Source organism: Mobula birostris, chromosome 23 (assembly GCF_030028105.1).
Source record: "Mobula birostris isolate sMobBir1 chromosome 23, sMobBir1.hap1, whole genome shotgun sequence".
Taxonomy (NCBI): Eukaryota; Metazoa; Chordata; class Chondrichthyes; order Myliobatiformes; family Myliobatidae; genus Mobula; species Mobula birostris.
Genome location: NC_092392.1, coordinates 42,677,904 through 42,695,224, shown reverse-complemented (window position 1 = coordinate 42,695,224; position 17,321 = coordinate 42,677,904). Strand labels below are relative to the sequence as shown.

The 17,321-nt window shown below is 41.6% G+C and overlaps 1 protein-coding gene across 1 annotated transcript in view; it reads right to left on the bottom strand.

The window, feature by feature from the left end:
- The window catches only part of LOC140187005 (mucin-6-like), a 165,739-nt gene that overhangs the window by 39,018 nt on the left and 109,400 nt on the right, over positions 1-17,321 (bottom strand). Inside the window, exons 25-28 of the mRNA XM_072241866.1 lie at positions 14,373-14,498; positions 13,899-14,009; positions 8,421-8,471; positions 7,019-7,078 (exon numbers count right to left, since the gene is read on the bottom strand). Coding sequence (XP_072097967.1) covers positions 7,019-7,078; positions 8,421-8,471; positions 13,899-14,009; positions 14,373-14,498 — 348 coding nt within the window. The remainder of the gene's footprint in view (positions 1-7,018; positions 7,079-8,420; positions 8,472-13,898; positions 14,010-14,372; positions 14,499-17,321) is intronic.

Here is a 17,321-nt window from a genome sequence, read left to right as displayed (position 1 = left end):
GGTAGACCTGAGGAGAGCTAAGGTACCGGTGACCCCTGTTTCCATTCAGGGGGTCAGTGTGGACGTGGTGAAGGATTACAAATACCTGGGGATACAAATTGACAATAAACTGGACTGGTCAAAGAACACTGAGGCTGTCTACAAGAAGGGTCAGAGCCGTCTCTATTTCCTGAGGAAACTGAGGTCCTTTAACATCTGCCGAACGATGCTGAGGATGTTCTACGAGTCTGTGGTGGCCAGTGCTATCATGTTTGCTGTTGTGTGCTGGGGCAGCACACTGAAGGTGGCAGACACCAACAGAATCAACAAACTCATTCGTAAGGCCAGTGATGTTGTGAGGATGGAACTGGACTCTCTCACGGTGGTGTCTGAAAAGAGGATGCTGTCCTAAGTTGCATGCCATCTTGGTCAATGTCTCCCATCCACTACATAATGTACTGGGTGGGCACAGAAGTACATTCAGCCAGAGACTCATTCCACCAAGATGCAGCACAGAGCGTCATAGGAAGTCATTCCTGCTTGTGGCCATCAAACTTTACAACTCCTCCCCTGGAGGGTCAGACATCCTGAGCCAATAGGCTGGTCCTGGACTTATTTCATAATTTACTGGCGTAATTTACATATTACTATTTAACTAATTATGGTTCTATTACTATTTATTATTTATGGAGCAACTGTAACAAAAACCAATTTCCCCCGGGATTAATAAAGTATGACTATGACTATAGGAAGAGGAAGCAATGCACCTATTGATGTAGAGTAGGAAAATTCGGGGAGTGATAGCAGCATAGGCTTGGAACATAGACTGTTCCACGTAGCCAACAAAAAGGAAGGCACAGCTGGGACCTATGCAAGTGCCCATGGTTAAACCTTTGGTTTGAAGGAAATGGGAGGAGCCAAAGGAGTGAGGACCAGTTCTGCCAGGCAGAGGATAACGGTGGTGGAGGGGAGCAGCATGGGTCTGTTGTCAAGAAAGAAGTGGAGAGCCTTAAGGCCCACCCAATAGGGGATGAGGTGTATAAGGAGTGGCTATCCACGGTGGAAATGAAACAACTGGGGCCAGGGAACTTGAAGTCATTGAAAAGATCCAGAGTGTGTGAAGTATCATGGATGTAGGTAGTAAGGGCCTGAACCAGGGTGGACAAAACAGAGTCTAGCTATGCAGATTTACGTTTGGTGGGGCAGGAACAAGCAGAAACAATGGGTCTACCTGGACAGGCAGGTTGTGGATCTTGGGTAGGAGGTAGAAATGGGTAGAAACGAGATCTAATCTCACTCAACCTCAGTGTTAAACACCTGCTTGCATTTACCCAATCTATGTCATCCAATTTTGTATACCTCTATTAAATCTCTCGTGTGGCACATGGCCAAGTGGTTAGGGATTGGGATCACGATCTGAAGGTCGTAGATTCGAGTCTCGGCCAAGGCAATGTGTTGTGTCTTTGATCAAGGTACTTAACCACACACTGCTCCAGTCCACCCAGCTGAAAATGGGTACTGGCAAATGCTGGGGGTTAACCTTGTGATAGACTGGCATCTTATCTGGGGGGGAGGCGGGGGAGTCTCGAACGCTCAGTCGCTTCACACCACACAAACCGGCAAAAACACCGGCCTGATGGGCCACAAGGCTCGGGACAGACTTTAACTTTAACTTAATTAAACCTCTCCTCATTATCCTACACTCCAGAGAATAAAGTCCTTACCTGGTCAACCTTTCTCTATAACTTAGGAGCTTCAGTCCAGGCAACAACCTTGTAAATTTTCTTCATACACGTTCAGTCTTACTGATATCTTTCCTACAGGTGAGTGACCAGAACTGCATATGATACTCCAAATTAGGCCTCACCAACATCTTATACAACTTCAGCATAATGTTCCATCTACTGTACTCAATACTTTGATTTATGAAGGCCAATATGTCTAAGCCCCTCTTTACAACCCCATAAAACTGTGATGCCATTTTCAAGGAATTATATAACTGGATTCCCAGATCCCCCTTTTCTGCTGTACTCCTCAGTGACCTACTGTCCCCTGCGTAAGTCTTACACTCACTTGACCTTTGTAAGTGCAACACCTCACACTTCTATGCATTAAATTCCATCTGCCATTTACCAGAGAGGAAGAAGTCCACATTTCCAAGCAGAAAGAAATCATCGTCTGTATCACCTGGAAACGTGGGAAATAAGAGTGGGCATAGGCCTTTCAGCCCTTTGTGTCTGCTCTACCATTCAACATGATAAGGGCTGGTCTCCCCATTCCCTCTGGACACTTTTGAGACAAGAAGTCTGTCTGTTCTATTAAATATATTCAGTGATTTGACCTCTAAAGTGTTCTGTGGAAGCAAATTCTAAGCAGTACACCTTCTCACTTCACGTTCTGGAAGCACGTCATCATGAGCAACAAGCAATCTGCTGGAGAAACTCAGCAGGTTGAGCAGTATCTGTGGAGGAGAAGACTTACTGATGATTCAGGTTGAAATTCTGCATCCAGGCTCAGGTTTCAGTGTTTTGAACTGAAACATCAACAGCTCCTTTCCTCCCCCAGACTCCACTCAACTGCAGAGTTTCTTCAGGAGGTTGTTGCCCCCGGAGTCCAGCATCTGCAGTCTCTGCAGCCTCTCTAATCATGAGACTGTTTGTGCTCACCATACACATTCCTAAATACTGTATTCCATTAACTGGATTCACTTTCCTGCTTTGTGCTTTCTTGTTTAAAACAGCCCCAGAAATACAACCCTTTAAAAGTAGTCTATGATTTACAACAGAAAGCTCACAGTTGCAATCATCTTTGAAGCAATTATTAGAAAGGCATATCTGAGAAAGACAGCGCCTCAGTAGTTGAGGTTGTTTCTATATATCAGATAAGATGTCTCAGATAGTTCTAATGCACACCATGTCTCTCGGTTCAACTTTTCATTTTCAGGGTGTAGGTGTCACCAGCGCTGCAGTTATTTTTGTCGACACCCAATGTTCCCAAGGGCTAAACCTCCCAGACCCAACAGCAGACCCAAATGACATGCTACCTTTTACTGATCATGATCATAGTATCCAGAATTCTCCTGTTATACAACTGCCAAGATGAGACTGCGCCAGCCCAAGTGAGCTATTCTGTTCAGCCTGCACTTCTGAAAATGGAGTTGCATTGTGGATGCAGCAGTTGGTGCCTAGTGCGTTGTAAGTGAGATTGCCCTGGGGAATTACAAGTAATCCCAGCATTAGGGAGGAGTTGTGTTTCCAGAAAACTACCTGTATCTCAGTTTTCCCTTAAGCAACCACATTTCCCAGTGAAATCCATGTTATAAGTGCTGATGCATTCCTACGGTAATGATAGCTGCTGGTTCACAACAGGGGACACTTCCTGTTATGGACTGCACTTGTGGGTCTGGTATTGTCTCCATGTTACATCATTTCCTGTGCAACACACACAAATGCTGTTCATTATTTCCTGTGCAAAACCATCTTTTGGAGGATTACAAGGGAAGACATACATTGGAGGAACCAGCACTAGGAGCTGTTGTGACCACTAAGCTTTCCAGGACAGCGCTGTAATGAGATGACATTAAGCTACTTGCCTTTCTTCCGAAGGTGCCTTTTCTCTCATGATGCTAATTTCAAAGCTCATTTGTACAGGCCTATGGCATCATGATATCATTGGGTCTAAAAAGGACTACAGTCACCTAACCCCTCCCCATGAAGCTGTTCAAAGCCAGGTCCCACACACCTCTTCCAGATGAAGTTTTCTGCTCCCAACAACACAGACACTTGACCACCCATAATCAGCCTCTGTAATGTTGTGATAACCTGGTTAATTGTGCCTTTGCTGTGAAAATGTGTGGCTCCCAAACTGCAGACACTCTGGACCTTGTCTTTGAAGGCGGGTCGCCATGGCTCCACTCCTGACGCTACTGACCACATCGACTTGCTCACTATCGGGGTCCACTGCCTCAGCAGTAAATGACAACCATTTTCAAAGCTGAGAATATGCTTTTTAATCAAAATAAGCAGAAGAATAACCCTTATTATTTGGACATAACTTTCTACAGATACATATCGTGAATATTGTTTTTGGCAACTCATGGACATCACTGAGCAATCAGCCAACAGGTAACAAATGCACGTGAACCAGACTGAGAAATATAATTCTCAACTAATTGCCTGGCATTTGCAACATAGTATTCTGTACTAGATTATTACTAAAACATACTATTAGAAAGGAATATCTGGTCATATCAGTGAAAGTTTTAGTCTGCTGCTGTCTGAAAAATGAGTTAGAACACAGAGTTCTTGTGTAAACAAGACTGAAACAAGCAGACCAACATTGTGCTGGTTACTAAGTAGTCTCATTTTGGCTGCAATTCTGTGGCAAGTGATTGGGTCGTAGACTAATGGATCAGCAGAGTTAAATGTTGGGTGAAGCTCATTCCAGATGAGGCTAAACTCCACAGCATAAAGCTCAAAAGTTCCTTTGAGAGGGACCAGCAAAATGCCTGGAGTTCCCCTGATGAAGGCTTTCTGGGAAATCAGCAAAGCTTAGGGATAAAAGTGCTGCAAAGTAGCTGGATATTGTGTTGGGTCTTGATGTACTAGGGTTGAATGAGAAGATATACATTGTACTCACAGATGATGGGGGAGGGGCTTGTACATTTTAGAAAAAATCTGGAGGTAACCCTGCAAGGCAATGCAAAAGATGTAGCCCCAAGGATTGATGTAAAATAGGACAAGAAGTTCCATTCTTAGGTGTAATCAGCAGATCTTCTAAATGCATTATTTGAACAACTCGACATTTAGATTTTCTATATGTGATATCTGAACAGCATCACTGGATTTCAGCCATGTTCAATTCGTTACGTCTATCGTTCATCTAACAACAATCTCCATCAGTCAAGAATCGTTCCACCACATCCTGAAGTACTAAACAGTCCTGGAAGCCTCCAATCTGATAGCCATTCAAAATGACACAGATCTCAACAGTGTTTAATTCCTATTGCAAATCCAAACCCACTAAATACAATGTCAGCAACAAAGTTTGTTAAAGTTGCCCTGTAAGTTAAAGTTCTACCCAGAGAGAGAGACAAGGACAGTAGAGCAGTGGGTAGGATACTTAGCCCATGATTTTGTGCCACTCCTGATGCCAATTTATACTAAATGTCCTCCTCCTGTGTATCGTTCATATCCCACCATTCCCTTCACCCTCTAGTGTCATAACACCCCCCTAAACTACACCTATCTGTCTGCTTCTACAACTGCCCCTGGTAACCCTTTTCAGGAACCTGTGCAAGTAACTTCCCCTCACTTCACCTTTCAACTTCCCCCTTCTGTACCAACGGATATACAGAATGTACTTTAAGAGTAAACAATGAAGAAAGGGTAACTGATAGAAGAGAGAAGAAATGTTGCATTGAAAGCAAAACCCACCTGGCTTCATCTATCACCTTCTAACTATCCTCCTTCCCCTAACCCCACACCCTTTTCATTCTGGTGTCTTCCCCATTCCTTTCCAGTCCTGAAGAAGAGTCTCGGCCTGAAAAGCTGACTGTTTACTCATTTCTATAGATGCTGTCTGACCTGCTGAGTTCCTCCAGCATTTTGCGGCTGTTGCTTTGGATTTCCAGCATCTGCAGAATTTCTCGTGTTAATGAGAAGTAGGGGAAGGACATTTGTCACCTCATCCCCACTCCACCATTAGGTAATATCTTTAACTTCAGCACCACTTCCTTGCACTAAACCCACATCTCTTCATAACTAAAAATTTATCGACACATGCATTAAGTACACGTAATGACTGAGTACCTACAGCACCTACGAAGGAAGAATTCTAAAGATTTACAACCTTTATGTGACCTTTCTTTCCACCTCAGTTCTGAATAATCAATGCTTTACTTTGAAGTAGTGATGCCTCAGTTCTGTTTCTCAATGCCTCCAATACGAAGGTTCATCGTTTTATCAATTGTGTTAAATCCTATAAGAGTTCTGTTTGTTTCTTTGAAATCATCCCTCATTCTTCTGAACTCAAGACCATACAGGTCTTATCCAGGGGACAAATTGCCCCACTCCCCAATCATAGCAGAAATGAACCTGGTGATTCTTTGTTGACATTACCCCCAGTACATTTGTTCAGGTAGGGAAGTGGGCCTCTCCACAAATTTTTTAGGTGCCACTAGACATAATTATGGTTGTACTGAAAACCTTGCAATAAAGGTCACAACATGCAGTCTGGGTTCTTAGTTCTGTTAAGAAATATGTGTAATATTTCTTTAATTTACTTGTCATTTCTTTGTGTCTCCGTATGATATCTCCTACCTCAACCTGAAAGGATTCCGAAAAAGCTTTTCTTTTGGAGGTATCAAGGAAGTTTTTTTAAAACCATCTGTTGAAGCTGCTACTAAAATAATCTCACATGCTACTTTTCCTTTCCTGTACGATTTCCTGATCCTTCTTTGCTGAAATCTGAATTTTTCCCAATCCTCAGGTTTAATTAAATTGTTAAAATCTACAGATGTTATAAGTAAGAAATTTGAAAAAAAGAACAGAAAATTTTGGAAAAACTTAGCAGGTCAGAGAACATGTGCAGAAAGAGAAAAAGCTTAATATTTCAAGTCAAGATCCATTCACCTTAACTGGGAAAGAGAGAAGAGGAGCTGCAGTCGATTTAAGATGCAGTGAGAGGGATGGATGGGAAGTATGTTGATATTCTCCTGGTCAACAAAACAAATAGTTAGGCGCCTAAACCACCACTAGAAACAATGAGTAACAGTCAGAGATCTACAATTGAATCCACATGATAGAGTCAATGGATTGACTGGATTACCCTCCCTTATTATCTGATACTGATATACATCCTCGGTACTAACAGTAAATTATTTCAGATAACTGGAACATTTTATTTACACTTGGAGCTTCTTTTTTTGGACATGTGTCAAGAATTTGGTTGTGAAGCTTTATGTAAATTAATTTGTCGATTGGTGTCCAATTCCTGATTTGCCACACACGGTGCAACGTTAAAAACTGCATTCACTCACCAGGTATATTGCTGTTGGTGGATGTTGTCATAATCAGTTCTTCTGCCGGTGACGTGGTTTCTGTATTGCAGGGAAAAACAAACATTTAATTATAACTTGTGTTCTGTTCACAACAACCATCTAGAAATCCCAGGTGTTAGCCAATTTGGCTCTCCATTCCAATCCCACTCCGATATATCAGTCCACAGGTTCCTCAATTGCCAGGGTAAAGCCAGATAAATATTTGAGGAATGGCCGCCCTTATTTTCCATTTTTTGAGATTATAGTCCAATGACATGAACATCAGTTCTCTAATTTTGGTAAACCCCACAAACTTAAATATTCTCTATCCTCTCCCAGCGTCTTTCCTGTGTTTCTCCCCTTCAACCCATGGGCCTCCTCTCCCCAACTTTCTTCTCCATCTCTCCCTACAAGCTCATCACTTTCCTGACCTGCCCTCCTCCTTTCTGTCTCCACAGCCCTATCCCCTGGGAGATCAGTTATCTCCTTCTGCCTATCGCCTTTCCCCAACAAAGATTAACATGTGTCTGGAATTCTCTGCCTGAAAGGTTAAGAGAGGCTTTATCCCTCATTGCATTGCAAATATACTTGAACAAGCATTTGAAGATCCATAACCGGGTGTCTTTGGTATTTCATCAAATTTCTACAGATGTACCATGGATCTGGTATGGGGTGTGTGGGGGGCTACTGGACAAGATCGAAATAAGCTGCAGAAATTTGTAAATTCAGCCAGCTCCATCATGAGCACTAGCCTCCCCAGCATCCAGGACATCTTCAAGGAGAGATGCCTTAAGAAGATGACATCCATCATTAAGGACCCCCATCACTCAGGACATGCCCTCTTCTCATTGCTATCATCAAGGAGGTGGTACTGGAGCCTGAAGTAACACACCCAACAATTCAGGAACAGCTTCTTCCTGTCCACCATCAGATTTCTGAATGGACATTGAATGTACAAGCACTATCTCACTATTTCTTTTCTCTTTTTGCAACACTTCTTTAATTTTATACATACTTATCACTGTAAGTTACAATCTTCATGACATATTGCAATGCAGAACAACAAATTTCATGACATACGCCACTGATATTAAAGCTGATTCTGACTACAAATTAAGGTCTAGAAATTTTGAATAAGCTAAAATAGATCAATCTTCAGTAATCAATGTATCCTCTTGCTGTTATTTTATGATTCATATTTAATGATTGTGGTTCAAACTTTGCCGGGATCAAAATTTCCTGAAAGCTTTCCATTAGTAGCAATTATATGAAGGCTTCAAAGGCAGTTCAGAAGATAAACTTTAGATATAACATAATTAGGTTCCTATTTAAGGATAAACACACAGAGACAAAAATAATGTGGAGACAAACCTGTTGCAAAGTATAAATTCCTCTCACTTACCCAATTTGTAGCTGGTAGTTGCAGACGCAGTGGTTGATTTCTCGGTTGTTTCTGCTCAAAGAAATTAATTCAAATTAATTAAATACTTAGTTCTTAGGTACATGTAGTCAAACACAAAAATGCATCAATATCACTTATAGATTTCTTTCTTAGCATTTGCACATCTGAACTGTTTCCCTGAGGGAAGAATACAACTGGACCGAGTATACAGGCTAATATTGCTAATTTTGCTAATATTGACTGGTGGGAATGTTACTGGTAATATTCACACTCCTTCTAACAGTGAGGTTCATTTAACATACATCCAGATATACCTTAGCATTAGACAAGGAGCTGGCAGCATTCCTGGCATGTATACAAGTGTCAGTTTTCTTAGCAACACAGGCAAAATGTTGGAGGAACTCAGCAGGTCAGGCAGCATCTATGGAGATGGATAAACAGTCGATGTTTCAGGCCGTGACCCTTCTTCAGGACTGGAAAGGAAGGAGGAAAATGCCAAAATAAAAAGGTGATGGGGGGGAGAGGAGGACTAGCTAGAAGATGATAGGTGAAGCCAGGTGGGTGGGAAAGGTAAAGGGCTGATGAAGAAGGAATCTGATAGAAGAGTAGAGTGGACAGAGGAGAAAGGGAAGAAGGAGGAGCACCAGGGGGAGGTGAAAGGCAGGTGAGGAGAAGAAATAAGAGGCCAGAGCAGGGAATAGAGGAAGAGGGAAGGGGGAGGGAAAAACTTACCAAACGGAGAAATCGATGCTTATGCCAGTAGATTGGCGTCTACCTAGACGGAATATGAGGTGTTGCTCCTCCATCCTGAGGTTGCACAAGAGGAGGCCATGGACTGACATGTCAGAACAGGAGTGGGAATTAAAGTGGTTCGCCACCAAGAAATTCCACTCTTGGCAGATGAAGTGGAATTGCTTGACAAATCGGGCCCCCAGGTTATGACGGATTTCACCAGTGTAGAGGAGGCCAAGTCAGTAGCACTGAATACAGTAGATGACCCCAGCAGATTTGCAGGTGAAGTGTTGCCTCACCTGAAAGGACTGTTTGGGGGCCTGAATGGCGGTAAGGGAGGAGGTAATTGGGCAGGTGTAGCATTTTGGTCACTTGCAGAAACATGTGCCAGGAGGGAAATTAGCGGAGAGGGTCAAGTGAACAAGGGAGTCACAGAGGGAGCAATCCCTGCAGAAAGTGGAGTGTGGGAGGAGGTCCCATTGAAGATGTTCAGTTTTCTTATCCTTCCAGGGCTGACCTGCACAGACGTATCCAGGGTTGATGAAAGATCCTATCAATTAAATATTTACTGCAGGAACTTCTATCACCATATTTGCACATTCATTTGCAGTGAGAATAGACTTTAAAGTATTAGCTTTCCTTTGATAAAGAATTTCTTACAATCTTCAGTAGATTGTCAAGCAAGGGCATAACAGCTGTTATAAATTTTATGGCAATCACAAACACATTTGCAAAATAAAGATCAGATTTTAGTTATGATAGGCCCTTCAGGCCCAATAAGCGGCCCAGCAACCCACCTATTTAACATTAGCCTAATCACAGGACAATTCTGTGCATTACCAGGTCTCCAGATAAGGAAAAGAATTTGCCTCTGCATATTGATTTCAATGGGGAGCAGGTGGGAAAAAAAGAAAACTGGGATTAAAATTTTGCTTGGACAATACTTCAATTAGTTTTAAATGTTTTTAGAAGGCTTTATTTAACTTCTTTTTCTTTTACATATTACTCTCAGTGTGTAAAGCTGATTGTCAAAGACAGTTAGGGCCCAGTATAATGGTTAGAGTATGTCAGGAGTAGGGCCTCCTTATAACACTACTTGAAGTCCTGCACTTGAATGTCCTGACCCTTATACCTGACTGGGATACAGAGAAGCAATGAGATGTGGAACAATATATATAAAAAAAAGGGGCATAAGGCTATTTGCCATGTTATGTTAAGGAGTGAGTCAAAGAGCCAGGCAGCCTAATCCTGCCTCCAGTACTAGGTTTAAATCCCTGCAGATCACAGCTCTTGAAGTACACAACCATGTATTTTTTAATTGCAGTTGTAGATAGCAGCCCTGTTGATGTTATTATTTCTAGAGAATAAAAACACCACATCAAGCTTTTATGGTCTAGCCCTAAGACTGATCCATTTCTGCTCCAAAGTCAGGATGGCTATATTTGGGAATTCACCAAAACTGGTGTGGGAATTGCGAAGCGTCATCAAGCTTTTTATCTTCAGTGTAAAGTAAATAAGATGCTAACACGGTTCTGCCTGCCAATAATTCCATTATTGAACCACAGCTCGGCCTTCAAGATCCAGAGCACCGCAACACAATATCTCAAGGTACCGCAGCGTCCTTCCACTGAAAATCAGTGCTCTCTCACCAGCCATGTTTCAGCCCCTGAAGGGACCTGAGAAAACTACGTCACTGACCCAACCCCCTGCTGCCTCGTGACATATACTGCCGGTTACTGAATCATCACGCAGATAGTGGAAGCTGCTTTGGCCCTTTAAGTAGACAGGTTTTCTGATGATGTACGCTCTTGTCCTAACTTGAGGACAGTTTATCATCTCTCATATATGTCATGAAATCTGTTTTGTTTTGCGGCAGCAGTACAGCGCTATACATTAATTTACTAAAGTACTATGCAAAAGTCTTAGGTACCCAAGTATATATATGTGCCTAGGACTTTTGCACAGTGCTGTGGATTGTCAAGGGCTAATCCAAATCGGGAGAAAATGCAATTCTAGAGACAATTTGATACAAGGTATAAATTGCTGTCACTTATCAGGTGTACCAATAGTGGTCGGTGTGGTTGTAGTTGGTTTCTCTGTTAATACTATTTCTATAAAGCAAAAGGAACACTTTAACCAACATCATTGCAAACTGGTATTTTGAGCTTGCTTTAGCTTTAAAGAATTATCTGCTGCATGCAGCCAAGCACCGAAGTTGTACAACTAAAATCTATTTCCTTACAGTCCACTCTAGTCCGTAAAATTATTTCAATAGAGAGAACAGAGCTGTTTAATGCCCTTAACATTAGCTCCAGGTTAATAAGAATTGTGGGCATGTGGCCAAGTGGTTAAGGAACTAGCGACCTGAAAGTCGTGAGTCGAGCCCCAGCCGAGGCAACGTGTTGTGTCTTTGAGCAAGGCACTTAATCACATTAAGTCACAGTGTCTCTGCGACGACACTGGTGCCAAGCCGTATGGGTCCTAATGCCCTTCCCTTGGACAACATTGGTGTCGTGGAGAGGGGAGACTTGCAGCATGGGCAGCTGCTGATCTTCCATACAACCTTGCTCAGGACTGCGCCCTGGAGAGTGAAGACTTTCCAGGCGCAGATCCGTGGTCTCGCAAGACTAACAAATGCCTTAAAATAAGAATTAGTAGATATTTAGGTAAATTTGCTTGTAAGGTTAATTGGAAATTTTACCATCCAATGTTCACTAAGAAAATTCACCACACTGGCCTGATTTACAAGGACAAACTGTAGCTATAAAAATTCTCAAGCACTAATCTTTACTCTAATAATTTTAATAGCATATTGGAAGATAATTTTCATTATTCAACATTAATAATCATTACTGAAAAATCTTAAATGAGAAAATCACAAATCCATTGTTTTTGAATTCCCATAATCCACCCGACAAGGCAGCATTGGGATGTGATCTCTGACTCCATCTTGGCAAAGCAAAGAAGGGATGTGGTTGGTATGTAACAGGTGATTGACTATAATAATTTAAAGATTAACCCATGGTTTTCATATTGTTTATTTTCTGGACTCTAGGGAATTGGTGTGGCTCAGCTACCTCACCAACATCTACCCCAGCTATGCTGCAGAATAGGACTGAATGGAGGGAGCTAGTGCAGGTGGCCATTATGCCACAGAGGTGCCAAGGACTCCTGCTTTGCCAAGCCCTATATGAAGGCAGTTTATAAAAATAGGCTTACCTCTGCAATATCAACTTTCAGGGGCCTTCTTAAGAAACATCCTTTGGGCAGCTTGACCATTCAAAAGTCTTAGAGTACCATGGGGAAGGCAGCCCTAAATTGATCTTTTAGCTATTGTTTAATGATTGACAAACAGCTTGGTTATGTTTATCTTTTTCAGTGCCTCTTATCTGTGAGCAAATCAGGCCTGGATCTCAAAAGAAATTAAAAATTTTGAGATGATCCTTCTAAAGCTCAATTAACCAGATATGTCTGTCTGTTATTCTTCCATTTGTGACATTAGCCACGTTTGTTTACTCTCCTCCGATTGTTTCTTTTCCTCTCTCTCTGGGGGTGGACCTCAGCATCTGGACACATTTTTCTGCTTTACATTTCACAACTCGCGGCTTCTTTTGTCTACGTTCTCACTCAGACTGCTCTCATTCACTCACCTACGTGATAACCTCGTTTACAGCTTGTCCTCACACCAAGGACATTTCCCTTCCCCAGCCCTCCCTGCACCTTCACATGCTTCTTTTGTCTCCCTGGCAGTCCTGATCAGAACCAGGATCAGGGTCAATATCACAGGCTCATTCGTCACCTGTAATGTCGGATGGCGTGGCCGATCATGATCTTTCCATAACCATGATTCTTCTTGGCATCATTTCATACAATCCAAGCAGTACCAATGACTTCACAACATAGGTGGCTGTCCCATATGTATGCCAGGTCTTGTCTGTGTGGTGGCTGTCCCATATGTATGCCATCAACACAGTGGTATAAGAATGCTGCAACAGTATCTATTATTTAGGTAAGTAATTAAAATAATATTTACAAACCTCTACACGTGATTTTTCCATTCTTGCATTCACTGCAAAAGATTGATTTAGATTATTGAAAGAATTGGATAATATGGCTCTTGCTTATTCAGCATCTAATTACCACCCAAAATTTTGCTTTGACAGTTTGTTACTATTTTTGGCAATGTCTGTTGTCATGAAAGCAAACTTTAATGCTGCTGCAATGCAAATTTCATTACATGCTTATTTCAAAACTTCTAGAAATAAATGAGTAACCTAATTAAAAAGTAAACAAGATAATTAGTTTCCGTTTGTTATTAGCTTCAGATGAAAGTTATACATGCAGAAGTGCCTCATCTGCAGTCTTACAACACCACCCACCAACCAACCAACCATCCCATGTCATCCCTGCAATATTCCCCTCCCCATTGTACTCTGTGTGGCAGACAAAGCTGTCCTTTTCATCGTTATCAAACACCACTAGTGGTCTTAGGAAATTCACTACTCTTGTTAACAATTCTTACAGGGAAGGAATACAACTCTTGGCATCTATTTCTGGTCTCCAATCTTACAAGATCTTTTATAGTGACAGTAATGGCAACTGTAAACATTTCCCTGAAATACAGTAGCTTTTTATAGGTAAACCATTTTGTAAAAAATAATAACACATTGCTGATATCAACAAAAACATAGAATAGAAGATGCTTTTATAGATACCATTCTTCACAATCATTCCTTGTTTTATTGCCTGGCTGCAAGATTTTTCCATTATAATAACAAGTACAGTCAGATAAGTTAACACATTTCATTTTGTTTTCATCCAGATAAGGAGCATTCTCAGAACATCTTGCATAACAACCTGCAGTAAATAGAAGAGATGATAAGAATAGAGCATTGACCAGACAGATTAGCACTTTGGTTTAATAAACATTCCAACAGCTGCATCATATTTTAAGCTATTTCATTGTCATTTATATATAAAACAGTCCATATTATTTTATCTTATCTTGCCATGTCTCCAACAGACTTTCTAAAACTATGATTTCTAAAGTATCTCAAATGCCTACCAGAGGTTAACAAAGAAAATTCTACTGCATAAGTGCAATATCTTATGTATGTAAAAACTATATAAATATTAAGTCAAGATAATTACCATTTACAAAATCAATCTTAAAATCTATAGGGCAAATAAAGACTAATAATGGCAAAGTTCAAGCACAACCTTCAAGAAATGCAGAATAGTTCTTTCCAGTGGAGTGGCCAGAGCATGTTTTTGTCATTGTTGTTCCACAGGGATAATAATGCCAACTGCAGTCACTGGGGGAGTTATAATAGTCACAGTACACAGCTGCAATGTAAAACAGGAATAGTTCTGTATTACTATCTGGGAGTTGTTTCAAATTTTATAATCCATGAAATATGTTACACATGATTGGTGGATTTACTCTTCTGTTGCCAATAGTCAGCCTATAGCTTGAATCTTGTGATAAGAACAATAGGTAGAGACATGAATAATAGTGCGCTGCTATAAAAACTAACAACATTCACAACAAATCAGAGTGGGAGTGGGATGGCAGACAACAGGAAGCCCAGAGCTGACTCTACGGACTCAACATGGGTGCTCAGCAAAATCGTGACCCAATCTGTGTTTCGTTTCTCCAATGTTGAGGAGATCTCCTTTTGGCCTGTGCTCTCCAAAACTATTAAAATGAGACCCAACTCTCGACATGGATTTCTGGTCTCCAAACCCACAGAATCTTTTATAGTAACAGTAATGAAATCTTATGGAACATCATCTCATCTTCTGCCTGAGCACGTTGTAAATTGCTGGGATCTGTGTTGAATTCTACAGCTTTAATTAATTTGATTTCTCTGTCTGATATTCTTCCATCTGTGACATTAGCTATGCTTGTTTTCTCTCCTCCTATTGTTCCTTTTCCTCTCTCTCTGAGAGTGGGCCTGACCACCTGGGCACGTTTTAGTGCTTTACATTTCGCAACTCGCAGCTTCTTTTGTCTGTGACTGCTCCCATTCTCTCACTGACTTGATAACCCTGTTTACAGCTTATCCTCACATCAGGGACATTTCCCTTCCCCAGCCCTCCCTGCATTTTTACCTGCTTCTTTTGTCTCCCTCCCAGTCCTGATCAGAATCAGAATCAGGTTTATTATCACAGGCTCATTTGTTATGTGCTGTGTCACATGACGTGGGCGATCATGACGACGACGGTTCTTGGCAAATTTTTCTACAGGACTTGCTTGGCATTGCCTTCTTCTGGGCAATGTCTTTACCATACAGGTGACCCAGCCATTGTCAATACTTTTCAGAGATTGTCTGCCTGAGGCCAGTGGTCGCATAACCAGGATTTGTGATATGCACCAGCTGCTCATACAGCCATCCACCACCTACTCCCATGGCTTCATGTGACCCTGATCCAGGGGTGGGGGGGGGAGGGGAGGTGTCAAGCAGATGCTACACCTTGTCCAAGAGTAACCTGCAGGCTAGTGGAAGGAAGGAGCACCTTACACCTCCTTTGGTAGAGACGTATCTCCACCCTGCCACCCAAATATCAGTGGCATATGTCAGGAAACCTGTTGTTCTGTGACAGCAATACCATTGCAGTGATGAGGCCCTCCATTGGGTGGGATCAACCTTGGATATTGCATCGTTGTTGTCTACACGATATGCAAGCCAGTATGCCAATCAGGGCAGTGCGATATGGAGAGCAAGCTGTTGCCCATGCTGTAGGCTCCCCTCTCCACACAGCTGATGAATCCAAAGCATGTCACAGTCCCAACCATTAATTCCCCATTTTCTCCCAATTCCCTTTGATTGTGCCACGGTTCGGACCGTTAATTCCCCATTTTCTCCTAATTCCCTTTGAAGACAGCACATGTGGTTTTCATCAAGACCTGCAGCATAAGAACCCCAGCTTTTCACCCACTAGTTGCCAGATCATTGGTTTTGCCTGTGTGGTAATTAACGTTTCCCAGCTGCTTAGGATTGTGTGTTCTAAGTTTTGCTTCAGTACCGAGAATTACCTGTGAAACTCTCTCTTCGTGTCAGGATAAGTTTTCTAAGTTCTACTCCAGTTCCGAGGTTTACCCATAAAACTCAGTCGCTCCATGTCAAGATCAGTTCTGCCTATCTCCTGCCTTCCTGTACTCTCTCCTGTTTGCCATTCAATGCTCAAGCCTGCATCTGCATCCTAACATATCCTCCGTGCCTGTGTCCTGCGCTTGGGTTCGCCTTATTCGTTGCAACAAAGGAACGGCGGAGACTGATACAGTTTGACACAAGCGGTGTCTCAGGAGTTGCCAAATGTGGGACTCGATGAAGGACTGCCTTAGGGACTCCAGGTCCAGATTTTTCCCAGCACCTTCCCCATGAATGGCTAGAGCCGCAAAGCAGCGCAGGTTTGAGATCAGAGTTTTCCCTCTCCTAGATGAGCTGCCAAGTATGGCTGATGAGCCCCAGCTGTCTGAATTATGCAATACATAACTTTTAAAATGACAAATTACAAAAAGAAACATGTATATACAGGTTGGTGTTGTGTATTTAATAGTTCACTAATATTTGAGTAATACTCTAAATATATTGTTTGATTAAGCATTCTTTTTTGTTTAATTAATTAATTATGGGTTCTATATAAAAGTACATATATGGCATACATCATATATGTGGGCCTTGCTTAAAGTAAAAACAAAGCATACAAGTTCTCCAGTACTTCCAATTCATTTTGGAGTTACTGAACATAACAGTGGCACTGAGGAATTCTTAAACAAACCTGAGATGAATACCTACCCATTGAAGAACAGTGAGATATTTGTGTTTTTTAAAAAGTGCAGCAAGAAACAGTCAAGTAAAATTAAAACAGTGCAACAAGTTTTGTTTTCTTTGCAAGAGGAAGAAAGTGATTTGAGTTTAAAAGAAAAGATAGAAAATGAACAAATTCATGGGTTCATAAACAGTAAGTACCAGGTGATGATAATATTATTTTAAAAAGAATAGAAATAGCTGGCTACATCGGAATGATTGACATGTTTGATTGCACAAGAGATAACCGGATTTTGTATACTGAACAAATTGAATAGTATTTTAAAGCAAATGAAATAGCCAATGAGAAATTAGTACATTTTGAGGGATCACCTTTTGCAGATGAAAAGTCTTC